Here is a 13,642-nt window from a genome sequence, read left to right as displayed (position 1 = left end):
TTCAACACTCCCTTCCCTCATTTGCCTTAGTGTTTTTTCCTTAGATGGAGCAGTTCTTTGCTCCTCCCTTTCTTCTAATTACTCTCCTCATTGCTTTAGTCTTCCTGTCTCCTTGCAAGTTTGCTGTCTTTACCTCCCTGCTCCTGGGCAGCCTTCTTTATTGCTAGCATCCCTTATCTCGCTCCCGATCGCTTGCCGATCAGCGGCTTTGTTTCAACACCCACTTCCCTCTTTCAAAAAAAAGAGGGGAAAGCATGATCTGCGTTTTGCCTCTGGGCAATTCGGCTCCAAGGACCACGCATTCGCCCCATAAGACACACAGACATTTCCCCTTACTTTTTAGGAAGAAAAAACTGCGTCTTATGGAGCAAAAAATACAGTAATTAAAATACATTCTAGAATCAATTCAGAATGAAATTAATGGCAACCATTGGGTTAGAGTTCTATGAAGATTACAGTAGGAGAGAAGGGGTCAGACTGTCCATGATCCCAGGATTCTCCTCCTTTACTTCCTTAGGCAGAACTCTTTGGTCAGGATCCATTAACATCCATGCCTTGTCTGTGAAACCTACACCCCATCAGCAGTTGCCTCAATCTGATTGGTCTAAATTTAAATTTATAAATAAATCACTTTCTTCAGTTTGAACCCCTGTCCTGTGTTCATGAGGAGACCAACTCCGTATAATTTCATTGGTAACAGAAGAGGAAAAAATACTATTAATCACATTTAATCTAAACACAACAGCCGCAAGAACTCCTGACTGTTGGGAAAAAGCACCAAGGCAAAAGCCAGCTCCAGATGGCTGGATTGCAAAACAGGATGTTGTGTTTTGCAGATCTACTGTTGGAGAAAAGGTGGAGCCTATTCTCTGTACTGAGCACCGGATGTTAGCTCAGTGTGTCATCTGACCTGTGCTGGAAGTACAGGGGAGGAGTGTGAGTCTCTTCTGATGGAGTCTGAAGGGAACAGTCACATTTCTATGTACTGTTGAGTGACAGGAATAAAACATGTAGAAAGGACTCCTGTCTGTCTCATTTCTCCTCCCTGGGAGAATGCAGGGAGGGAGGGAGAAGCAGAGTAGCGGAGGGTGTGTTCTCCACGTCAGATTGATGAGGAGAATCGTCGGAGTTATGACCTAGCCTGCCGGGAGACGCAGTGCAGAGGTCATCAAGTATCCAGCTTAATTGCCTCAGGGGAGGCCAGGTACCTCTGACTGTAAGCTGAGATACTAACATATGGCAGCCTTCGGATGGTTGCGATTCAGCGGACATCTGCATGAGAGGCTGGTGGAATGTCCTCCTCTGCTCCAAGGGAGAAGGCAAGCGTCTGACAGAAGCCAGAGGCTGAACAGACCCAGAGGAAAGTGTTTCCAAGCAACGGAGATCAAGGTATGCTGCTGCATTTTTGGGCGAAAAGTGTGAACGCAGGTTGATTAATTCCCTGGTTCACTTCACGGGAGCTCTGCGTTTGAAAAATACAGCTCCGGGAGAAAGGCCTGCAGCTTGGAAGCTGAAGCCTGCATTCCACAGATTCTTGTGGTTTTAAGATAAGAAGTCCTGAATGCACTCTTGAGTGGAAAGTTACTGGCTACGCAGCTGCATTGTGAGGCTGGGAAAGCGAAACTAAGCCATGGAGTGTTTTGGCTACAAGCTTTACGTGCTCTTGGAAAGGGACTTTCCGTAGCAGCCAGCGTTTTGCTGCCAGGTGCAAAGAGCATAAACAACTTGCAGTTTTGCCTGCCTGACTGAGAAAGAAAAAAAAAAAACAACTGTTGGATTTCGCAGTTTGCTTGAGAGTGTGAGCCAGAGGCTTGGCTTCAAGATGGATGCCAAGAAGGCAGGGGGTCTGCCTTGCCCACCTCCCCTAAATAATGACAATTATTCATCTTGGTCTGTAAAGATGAAGGCCCTGCTGCAGAATCAGAGGCTTTTTGATGTAATTGAAAACCCCATCCCTGCAGCACCAACCAGAGGTTGGGAATCACAGAACATGAGGGCCAGGACTGCTATAAGTCTGTGTCTCAGATGCGCAATTGGTGCATATCCAGCATTTAGAAAACGCGAAAGAGGTTTGGGACACGCTGCGTACAACGCATCAGAGAGATGCTGGTTCTTCAGCGTTGCTGTATTTTGAGAAGTTGACCAATCTGAGACTTGCGCCTGATGGAGATGTTCAAGCGCACCTGACAGAGATGAAGTTTCTGCGTCAACAGATGGTGGAACGCAATTTCCGTCTTCAGGAGGAAGTGTTTTGCTTCATGATGATAAACAGCCTTAATCGCACCTACAAGGTTGTTGCCAGTCAGCTTGGTTCCCTACCTGCCGCTCAGCTAACCGCGGAAAGGGTGTGTGCCGTGGTCCTGAACGAACACGACAGACTTGCTGCACTGGAAGTGAAGGACAGGGGGAGGGTAGAACAGAGTTCGAATCTTCCCGCTGCTGAATCTACTGGAGAGCATGCTGTAGCATTGAGTGCTGTCCGATGCCACAATTGTGGACAGACTGGGCATCTACAGCGAAACTGTAAGAAGCCGTGCCAGTCAAAAGGAGCCAAGAACAGCTCTACGAAGCCTGAGGCGTCAGGCAAAAGCCGTACCAAGTGCCAGGTGAAACCTGCAAAGGCTATGATGGCGAAAGGAACCACGCCAGATGTTGGGAATGCCTTCGTAATCGACACGGGATGTACAAAACATTTATGCCCACACAGACAACTGTTTTCGACGTTGAAGAAGCAAAGCTTCACTGTGAAACAGGCCAACGGTCAGGAGTTGGAAGCGACTGGAATTGGGACTGTGTATCTTGAGAGTCTGAACTTGACTATAAGTAATGTTTACCTGGTTCCAGAACTGAGATTTAATCTGCTGAGCGTGTCGCAGATTGCAAAGAAAGGACTGAAACTGTCCTATGATGCTAAAAGCTGCAAAATCTTCAAAGATGGAGAACTGTTTCTTACTGCCAGAGAGAAAGATGGACTGTATTTGTTGACTTTTGATCAAAGTGATTACATGAAATGTAATTCTTCTGATTCTAACGCAATATCTCTTGCAGGTGTGACCAAGAGCGCCCGGAAGGTGCTGAAGGTCGACAGAGCATTTCAGCGGGTGTATGCTGATGTGATTGGTCCTCTAGAACCATCTAGAGGCGGTGCAAAATATTACCTTTTGTGTGTGGATTGTTTCACTAATTATTCTTGGGTTTATATGATGGAGAAACCGCAAGAAACTTTAGAAAAGTTTCAGGAGTTTTGTGACAAGGTTAAAAATATGCATGATGCTAACATTGATTGTCTTTTCACAGATGACAAGCAAATTTTTCTGTTACAGAAGTTTCAGAAGTTCCTGGATGGAAGAGGGATAGACCACAAAGTTGCTGTTTCAGCCGAAGCGTGGAACAGGGGGGTCTGTGTTAGAGTGAACAAAGAATTGCAAAAGGGGATGCATGCGCAATTGCTGAGTTCACATTTGCCACATGAATATTGGGCGGAGTCTCTAGCGTCCTATCTTCATGTGTGGGTCAGAAAGGTCTCAACAGAGTTGGGATGTTCTCCTTTTGAGAAGCTGTTCAATAGAAAACCTTCTGTTGCCTATTTCAAGGTTTTTGGGTCTCATGTGAGAACAGAAGCTCCAGGTGGAGTAAAGAATGCCAGAGGCATTTCTGTGGGTTATGAAAAGGGTCTCTACAGAGTAATTTTGTCTGAATCTGGTCAGGTGATTCTCACAAAGTTTCTAGAGAGTGCTCCAGAGCAAGAGCGGGTAGTACAGACATTTCCCTAGGCATTCAGCTATGCAATGTTGAATGCTCTCTTTTCCCTCCTGTTTCCCCATTTTTTGTTCCAGTTTAAAACATTTCATGAACACAGAACTCACACACTGACCACTAACGTTGAATTGTATGTTATAGATATTCCTGCAAATAGATTCTGCTAGTTTTGAGATATACAAATGACATGAGAAGACCCGGTCCGATGCAGAGACGAGGTCCGATGCAGAGAGCCGGGCGGGGAACAGGAACGCTGGAACAGAAGGCTGAGCAGGTAACAGGAACACCGGATGGTCGGGAACAGGAGGCCGAGCAGGGAACAGGAGTACTGGATAGTCAGGAACAGGTAGCCGAGCAGGGAACAGGAGTACCGGATAGTCAGGAACAGGAGGCCGAGCAGGGATCAAAAACACAGCAAGGTCCGAAGCCAACAACGACGTTGCTCCCGCAACCTGGGGCCGGGATGACTGGGCTTTTATCCTCTTCTAAGGTCAGGGGCGGTCCCGACCCCCAGGAGCCCCGCCTACTCTGGCCTTAAGGCGAGCACTCCTCCTGGGGGCAACTAGTTCCCTTCGCCTCTCTGCCCTAAGCCTCTGCAGATCAGGAGAGGCCGAAGGGTTACTGGGCCCTGGAGGAGGCTCACCTGTGGCCACTGAGTCATCAGGCCCCTCTGGGGCCAGGAGGACTTCACCTGGGGCCAGCTCCTGCTGCACTGCCACAGGTGCAGGCTCTTCAGCATCTAGGCCTTGCCCCAGTTCAGCCGGCCCTGGAGGTGGGGGCTCCTGTGCAGGCTGGGATTCCTCTGTTTCATCCTCCGAATCGGAATCCCAGGCCATCACAGCATCCCCCCTCCCAGGCCCCCCCCCTCAACCGAGGGTCCGGACCCGGCTTGCCGGGGTACGTCGCATGGAACTCTCGGAGGCAGGCAGGTGCGTGGACGTTGGCCGCTGGTTCCCAGGAACGGTCCTCCGGTCCGTACCCCTTCCAGTCAATGAGATACTGTAGCTTTCCCCTGCGGTATCGGGAGTCCAGGATGCGTTCCACCTCGTACTCAGGCTCTCCCCGAACCAACACTGGCTGCGGTTGGGGACGGTTCGGGTGGAACTCGTCGGGTGGGGCCACAGGACTCAAAAGGGACCTGTGGAAGACCGGGTGAACCTTCAGGGTTGCGGGTAACCGGAGACGGAATGCCACAGGAGAGACTTGGTCCACGATAGGGAACGGCCCGGTGAAGCGGGCGTCCAACTTCCGCGAAGGTCGAGAGGGGTGGAGATGGTGAGTGGAGAGCCAAACCAGGTCACCGACGCGAAGTTCCGGCCCCACCTGGCGGTGGCGGTCGGCCTGGGCTTTGTACGCTTCCTTGGCCTGGTGCAGTTGCTCCACCAAAAGCTGTTGCTGGGACTGGAGCTCTTGAAGCCACTCCGTCACTGCCGGGACCGCGGATGCCGGCAGCACCTCTGGAAACAGCCGTGGATGATAACCATAGCTGGCCTGGAACGGGGTCTGCTGGGTGGACGCATTCACCGTGTTGTTATAGGCGAACTCCGCCAATGCCAGGTGGTCGACCCAGTCATCCTGCTGGTAGCTGCAGTAACACCGGAGGTACTGCTCTAGCACCGCGTTCGCCCGTTCCGTCTGGCCATCGGTCTGTGGGTGGTAGGCTGACGAGAGGCAGACCTCTGTCCCGAGGGTCTGGTGTAATGCTCGCCAGAACCGGGATGTGAACTGAACGCCCCGGTTGGACACCACGCGCTCAGGTAGTCCATGCAGGCGGAAGACATGCTGAAGGTACAGCTGCGCAGTTTCCTTGGCTGTGGGTACAGATGGACAGGGAGCGCAGTGTACCATCTTGGTGAAATGGTCGGAGAAAACCAGAAGGCAGGTACAGCCACGAGACGAGGGTAAGTCCACTACAAAGTCCAACGAAACCGTGTGCCAAGGGCGCGGTGGAACTGGCAATGGCTGAAGTAGGCCGGGGGGTCGCCCGGTAGGACCCTTGGCACGACGGCAGACATCACAACCAGCAACGTAGCGAGCCACGTCGGCCTTCAGGCGGGGCCACCAAAACTCCCGACTGACCAAATGGGTGGTCCGATACCATCCAAAGTGCCCCGCTGCTGGGGCATCATGGGCCATCCGGAGAACCTCCAGCCGTAGTGGCCCTGGCGGGACGTACAGACGACCGTGGTGCAGCAGCAGGCCCTGATGCAGGACCAGCCCCGGATATTGTGGACTGGACCCTTCAGCCAGCTCCGGGAGACGATCCTGGGCCCAAGCGTCGACCCGCTGCTGTTCCCGCACCCGAACCTGCAGTGGCCTCCTGGGTGGCCAGGAATGCAGCCGGAGGTAGGATCGTGGTGGGTTCTGCTTGCTGTACCGTGTCTGCGTTGTCTTCAGGTTTCCGGGACAGGGCATCCGCCTTCTGATTCTGAGAGCTAGGGATGTAGCGGATCCGAAACTGGAACCGGGAAAAGAACAACGCCCACCGGATCTGTCTTTGGTTCAGCTTGCGGGTGGTCTGGAGGTACTCCAGGTTCCGGTGGTCGGTTCTCACCTCCACCGGATGTCGTGCCCCCTCAAGATGGTGGCGCCAGACCTCAAAGGCTACCTTGATGGCCAGTAGTTCCCGCTCCCACACAGTATAGTTACGCTCCGCTGGGAGGAGCTGGCGGGAATAGAAGGCGCAGGGTAAAAGTGGCGCTTCCGGTCCATGCTGCTGAGACAAGACGGCACCGAGAGCCGTACTGGAGGCGTCAGTCTCTACCACAAAGGGTCGAGAAGGATCCGGATGTTGCAAGATTGGCGCTCTCTGGAAACAGGCCTTCAACCCTTGAAACGCCTCCTCCGCCTCCTTGTCCCAGGAAAACGGCGTCTTGGGGCGCAGTAGTCGGGTCAACGGGGTGGTGCGGTGAGCATAGTCCGCAATGAAGGTCCGGTAATAGTTGGCGAACCCCAGGAAACGCTGTAGGTCCTTGCGGTTCCGAGGTGCCGCCCATTCTCGAACCGCTGCCACCTTCCCAGGATCCATCTGCACCCCACCTGGTGAGAGTCGGTGACCCAGGAAGTCCACTGACCGCTGATGAAACTCGCACTTGCTGAGCTTTGCATACAGACGATGCTCGCGCAAGCGCTGCAGCACGGTCCGGACATGGCCTTCGTGGCAAGCCGGGTCACGGGAGTAAACCAGAATGTCATCCAAGTACACCACCACGTACTTGTCTAGCAAGTCCTGGAACACGTGGTTGATGTACCGTTGGAACACAGCAGGCGCGTTGCACAAACCAAAGGGCATAACTAGGTATTCGAACTGTCCGTACCGGGTCCCAAATGCGGTCTTCCACTCATCCCCGGCGCGGATCCGAACCAAATTGTAGGCACCCCGGAGGTCTAGCTTGGTGAACACCTGCGCCCCTTGCACCCGCTCCAGTAACTCCGAAATAAGGGGCAAAGGGTACCGGTCCGGGATGGTGATTTTGTTCAGCGCCCGGTAATCATGGCAAAGGCGGAGCTCCCCACATTTCTTTTTAACAAAGAGCACTGGCGCAGCAGTGGGCGAGGTAGAAGGCCTAATGAACCCACGCTCCAGGTTCTTGCGCAAGAAGTCCTGTAAAGCCTCGAGCTCTGGCTCTGTTAACGAGTATAAGCGACTCACCGGTAGAGGCGCTCCGGGCTGGAGGTCTATGCCACAGTCAAAGGACCGATGCGGCGGCAGCTGGTCTGCCCCCCATTCCTCAAACACGTCGTGATAGTCCCGGTATTCAGCGGGGAGCGTTGCAGCAACCTCCTCAGTGGGCGCAGCTGCTAGCATCTCAGTCTCAGCAGGAGAACTGGAGTCTGGGAAGTGTACAGTCCGTTTGACCCAGTCAATCTGCACATTGTGAGCCTCCAGCCAGTCCATCCCAAGCACCAGGGGGAACCGGGGCATGGAGGCAATATCCAGAGTTCGCATCTCACGGTGCTGCTGGAGGCACAGGACCAGGGGCTGGGTCTCCTGAGTGACGGCACCCGAACGCAGGGGCCGTCCGTCGATTGCCTCCACCTGCACCGGTTCTGGCTTGTTCCGAAGTGGCACCCGATGCTGGGCAGCAAAAGCAGCGTCCATATAAGAGCGGGTTGCGCCCAAATCCACCAGCGCATGGGTAAGAATCCATGGCCCTCCTGGAGGGTATAGATGTACCGGAACCATAAGGTGTTGTAATTCAATTGGTGCGGCCCCATTCTGTGCTGTTTGGGACCCCAGGTAGCCAGGGCCATCAGCTACTGGGGTTTGGTGGTTTCCCTGCGGCTGGCGTTTCTCAGGACAGGACCTTGCATAGTGTCCGCTTCCGCCACAATAGAGACATAGATTCCCCTCCCGACGCCGCGACTTCTCTGCGGGGGAGAGGCGTGGCCGCACTGCCCCAAGCTGCATAGGTTCCTCCAATGACTTAGCTGGGCCCGTGGGGCTGCTGGTAGACACTGGGGCCAAGAACTGGAGGTGCCGGCGGTCCCGAGCCTGACGCCGGTCCTCTAGCCGATCGTCAATCTGTAGACTCCATTGGATAAGGGTGTCTAGCGTGGTGGGGCGTTCCATCGTGGCCAGCTGGTCCAGTATCTCATCTGAAAGCCCCTCGAGATACTGGTCCCGGAGAGCCGAGTCGTTCCAGGTCAAGTCCTGTGCCAGCAGCCGGAATTCTGTGGTGTATGCGGCCACTGTGGACTTGCCCTGTCTCAACCGCCGAATCGCCCGGTTGGCTTGACTCCCTTTCTGGGGGTTGCCGAACGCGGCCTCCAAACGATTGCAAAACCCCGTATAGTCTGCCAGCAAGGGGGAGTCTTGCCTGAGTAGCGGCAACGCCCACTTGGCCGCCTGGTCCTTTAACAAACTAATCAAAAAGTGCACCTTGGTGCGGTCGTCAGGAAAGTTCCGGGCTCGCCCCTGAATATACAGCTTGGCCTGGGCCAGGAACATGGGAAAGCTGGCCGGGACTCCATCAAATTTCTCAGGCAAAGCCACTGGGTACTTGCCCGGAGCCGGGGCGTCGGCCCCAGGAGCCGGTAGGGCTTCCAAGCGTTGCTGAAGTGCCACAACTGCGTCACTGAGCTGCTGCGCGGTGTGAGTCAAGGCCTGGTTCTCCTGGGCCAAAGTCACCAGTGCTGCCGCCTGGTCAGCCATGGCCTCTGGCTCTTCCCGAACGCACCCCTACGAAGGGGGAGTGCGGGTGTGGCGGGAGCAAACTGTGCTGGTCCCGGGGGTAAGGTACCGTGAGTGTAGCAGAGTCCACACGAAGCGGGGCGAGGTCCGATGCAGAGAGCCGGGCGGGGAACAGGAACGCTGGAACAGAAGGCTGAGCAGGTAACAGGAACACCGGATGGTCGGGAACAGGAGGCCGAGCAGGGAACAGGAGTACTGGATAGTCAGGAACAGGTAGCCGAGCAGGGAACAGGAGTACCGGATAGTCAGGAACAGGAGGCCGAGCAGGGATCAAGAACACAGGAAGGTCCGAAGCCAACAACGACGTTGCTCCCGCAACCTGGGGCCGGGATGACTGGGCTTTTATCCTCTTCTAAGGTCAGGGGCGGTCCCGACCCCCAGGAGCCCCGCCTACTCTGGCCTTAAGGCAAGCACTCCTCCTGGGGGCAACTAGTTCCCTTCGCTTCTCTGCCCTAAGCCTCTGCAGATCAGGAGAGGCCGAAGGGTTACTGGGCCCTGGAGGAGGCTCACCTGTGGCCACTGAGTCATCAGGCCCCTCTGGGGCCAGGAGGGCTTCACCTGGGGCCAGCTCCTGCTGCACTGCCACAGGTGCAGGCTCTTCAGCATCTAGGCCTTGCCCCAGTTCAGCCGGCCCTGGAGGCGGGGACTCCTGTGCAGGCTGGGATTCCTCTGTTTCATCCTCCGAATCGGAATCCCAGGCCATCACACCTACACCCCATCAGCAGTTGCCTCAATCTGATTGGTCTAAATTTAAATTTATAAATAAATCACTTTCTTCAGTTTGAACCCCTGTCCTGTGTTCATGAGGAGACCAACTCCGTATAATTTCATTGGTAACAGAAGAGGAAAAAATACTATTAATCACATTTAATCTAAACACAACAGCCGCAAGAACTTCTGACTAGGCATTCAGCTATGCAGTGTTGAATGCTCTCTGTTCCCTCCTGTTTCCCCATTTTTTGTTCCAGTTTAAAACATTTCATGAACACAGAACTCACACACTGACCACTAACGTTGAATTGTATGTTATAGATATTCCTGCAAATAGATTCTGCTAGTTTTGAGATATACAAATGACATGAGAAGACCCGGTCTACATCAGGGGTCGGCAAGCTTTACCTCGCCTGGGCTGGTTCACTCTCACGGAGATCGCTCCGTGGGCAGGATCACGTGTGTACACACAGGACTCACCGAACGGACGGCTCAGTTTGGGGGCAGCTCAGTTAAATGACCCCTGTGAGCCGCTTGCGGCCCATGGGACATAGATTGCCGACCCGTGGTCTACATATTTGCATCATTTAGTGGTCCTATGATCCTTGTTTTTAAAAGCAAATAAAAGTTATTCCAAAAAGAAAATAAAAAGGCAACACACGGAGGACGCAGGATCAGGATTCGGTTCCAGAGATGTGTGTGGATAAGCCTGATCCATGGAATATACGACTGTTTTCCTAGCTCAAAATGCCTGCAGATTACAAAGGCGCAGGCAGGCAGGCAGGCAGGTGGAGGAGCCCCAAAAAGTGCTCCCCTTCTCCATCTCCATCTGCCTGCCTGCCTGCCTCCCCCGACCCCCACGCTGAGCAAAACCCAATACCTCTCCAGCTCCTTCCATCCACGTCCCCATTTTCACTCCCCTGGGACTTACCAGATCTCTCGGAGGTCCCTGGGAGGGAATGCTCTGAGGTTGTGGGGAGGGAAGCAGGAGACAGCCGGACCAGGTCAACCGTCCATCTTCCCCCTTCCATCCTCGCTAGCTTTGCAGGATCCATCTCTTTCATCCTTCCTGAGGAGTCAATGAGCCAAAACAAGCTGCAGGGTTCTGGGAGAGAGGAAGAAGCAAAGGGAGCCTCAGAGGCCCTGCAGGGATTCTCTTGCCCTAGATATTCTCCTGCCCCTGGAGAAGCACAAATGGGGCAGCCCCTTCTCAAGAGAAGCCCCATTTCTAAACATCTCCAGTGATTCCAATTTCTTCTGTATGCTCCTCACCCCACTTCGTAAGGCTGGCATGGTCTGCACAGTAGTGACCTGAGAGTAGATCCCATTGAACTCAGTGGGGATAACTGACAGAACTTAGTGCAAAAACCAGTCACCATCCTGTCCCCAAGCCTGAAAACTGCAACCCCAGAGCATGGGCAGAAAAGAGCAGAGTAGATATTACATGTAGGTGCCCCCATGCTAGGTGCTTTGTATGGAGAGCACCGTTGACACACTTTAGAAGCCTCTCATTGCAAGCCAGGCAGATGTTGTGCCCGTATTTAATAATAATAATAATAATAATAATAATAATAATAATAATAATAATAATTTATTATTTATATCCCGCCTCTGTCAGGGGTTGCATGGGGACCAAATCTTTGGGGAAGATTTGAGGATACAATTTGCTGTTTTCCCCCCAGAGCTCCTGATGGAATTTACGTGTAGTTTATTGGATCCTGAAGCCTGGACCACCATTCCTAAGTACTTATAGTTTAAGACTTGTTCTAGTTTATGGCCTTGGAGTTCCCAGCTTCTAAGCTTTGGTTATTCCCCGAAAGCGATAATTTAACTCACGGTGTTATATCTAGTGGACTGGATCTGGAGCACAAAGGGTCAAGTTTTGCTTGCATGAGGCCTTTGCTCCTTCTTCAGACTTATCAGTCAGGAACGTAAGCGGTCAAATCTGGAGAGTATTTCATTCTGGGCGTCTTGTGGCAGAGCACAGAAGGATTGTAATAAATTCTTTTCAGTTCTGTCAATGAGGTCATTTTCCAGATTCCTCAAGTACAAGGACCCTGGGGTGTCTGAGCTATCGGGGCCTGGTAGGGTCCCCAGGATCTCCTGCAATGCTTTTACAAAGTTTTGGTAGAAGAATATTCCCAGATAAAACAAGAGATACCCCCCCCACACACACATTGATAGTTTTCCATTCAAGAAGAGTTGTGGGTATGTTAAAATCTCAGACGCTGTAGCTGGCGCTATTGGGCTCCCTCAAAATTGCAGAGGTTTGTACTGCAGAGATCTGTATGGAATTTAAGAACTGATCTGATGATCCAGCAGGGAGCCTTACCAGAGAGTCCAGGATCCCACACTTCACCCCCTTGACTTCCTCCTGCAGAGCTCTCTGGTCAGGATCCAGCAACGCCCAGTCTTTGTGTGTGAAATGAAAAGCTATGTCTTCAAAACACACTGGACCCTAAGAGAGAAAGGGAGAATGATGATCTTCTACACATTGCTCTGTTCTTTTCTGCCTCTTAATAGCTGCGCTGTTTTAATTCTATTCTTTTCCTGCATGCTTATTTCAACATTTTAATGGAACAATTTTAATGATGGGTATTAATATTTGTGAGAGCTGGACCATAAAAAAAGGCTGATTGCCGAAGAATTGATGCTTTTGAATTATGGTGCTGGAGGAGACTCTTGAGAGTCCCATGGACTGCAAGGAGATCAAACCTCTCCATTCTGAAGGAAATCAGCCCTGAGCGCTCACTGGAAGGACAGATCGTGAAGCTGAGGCTCCAATACTTTGGCCACCTCATGAGAAGAGAAGACTCCCTGGAAAAGACCCTGATGCTGGGAAAGATGGAGGGCACAAGGAGAAGGGGACGACAGAGGATGAGATGGTGGGACAGTGTTCTCGAAGCTACAAACATGAGTCTGACCAAACTGCGGGAGGCAGTGGAAGACAGGAGTGCCTGGCGTGCTCTGGTCCAGGGGGTCACAAAGAGTCAGGCACGACTAAACAACAATTAATCTTTGTGTAAATGGGGGAATTCCACACTGTAATAATTTTATGGTTATGATTATACGGCACTCATCTTCACATAATTCTTCAAAGTGTTCCCATTTTCCAGATGGAAGGACCTCCTCTCTCGGCATCTGGTGTGGTGGACTCCCCCCCCCCAACCTCCTCAAGCCAACTTCAGGGGGCACCAGGAGGGGGAGGAGAGGGAAAGCCCCATTGTGCATTGTGAGGGGGGGAATGGTTGGTTAGTTGGCCTCCATCTGTCTTGGGAGACCATGGAAGAGAGTGCCTTTGGGAGTGAGATCCAGCTGTTGGAAGGTAACAGCGCCAGCCGTGGGTGTGGAGAGCGACAGGAGAGAGACATGTGTTGTTGCATCTGGGACAGAGGAAGTGGTCCGGTTTTGCTGCTGCAGATGCAGAAGGGCTTTTCTTCTCCCTGTGCTCAAAGCCCCCTCCCCAAAAGGAAGGCAGCATCTGGATCCCAAGGAAGAACAGTCTTTTTCCTTTCTTTTCGGAATAACATTTGGGGGGGGTTATTAACAAGGATTGTAGGAATAATGAAAGATACAGATAAATAGACTTGAGTCTTTTCATGCCATTTGTATCACAAAAATAGCAGGAGGATCTCTGACATATAGTTCATTATTGCTGGTCGCTGTATGAGTTCTTGGTTGGTGAATTAAACAGAAGCAGAAAAAATGGAGATAGGACAGAACAGAGTTTACAGAACAGCCCACATTGCATAGCCAAATGGCTAGTCAGGAGTCCTTGTGGGTGTGTTCCTGTGTCCAAGGCGTTGGGAGTAGAGGGGAAAGTGCCTGGTTCATCTCTGTGGGGAGAGGGAATTCCCCAGCGAAGGATCCGCCACCAGGGGAAACTACCAAGAGGGCCCCCTCTGCCAACCTGAACACGCAAGAGGGTTCCTGAACACCCAGGAAGGTCTGTAGGGAATCACAGGATCTGTGAGGTGG

General features: G+C 52.5%; 1 protein-coding gene across 2 annotated transcripts in view; it reads right to left on the bottom strand.

Annotated features, from left to right (window-relative positions):
• The window catches only part of LOC308580502 (uncharacterized protein), a 48,278-nt gene extending 37,112 nt beyond the window's left edge, over nucleotides 1-11,166 (bottom strand). The window contains exons 1-2 of one of the 2 annotated variants that reach the window (XM_081182227.1): nucleotides 10,942-11,166; nucleotides 10,596-10,838 (exon numbers count right to left, since the gene is read on the bottom strand). In XM_081182227.1, coding sequence (XP_081038353.1) covers nucleotides 10,596-10,838; nucleotides 10,942-10,957 — 259 coding nt within the window. In that variant the 5' untranslated portion in view covers nucleotides 10,958-11,166. Of the gene's footprint in view, nucleotides 1-10,595 lie in introns of both variants that reach the window. The other variant, XM_081182228.1, reaches the window with a different exon arrangement.
• Nucleotides 11,167-13,642: the final 2,476 nt, after the last annotated feature.

The sequence above is a fragment of the Podarcis bocagei genome (genome assembly GCF_964188305.1).
Source record: "Podarcis bocagei genome assembly, chromosome: 2".
NCBI lineage: Eukaryota > Metazoa > Chordata > Lepidosauria > Squamata > Lacertidae > Podarcis > Podarcis bocagei.
This window is presented reverse-complemented; position numbering and strand designations above follow the sequence as displayed.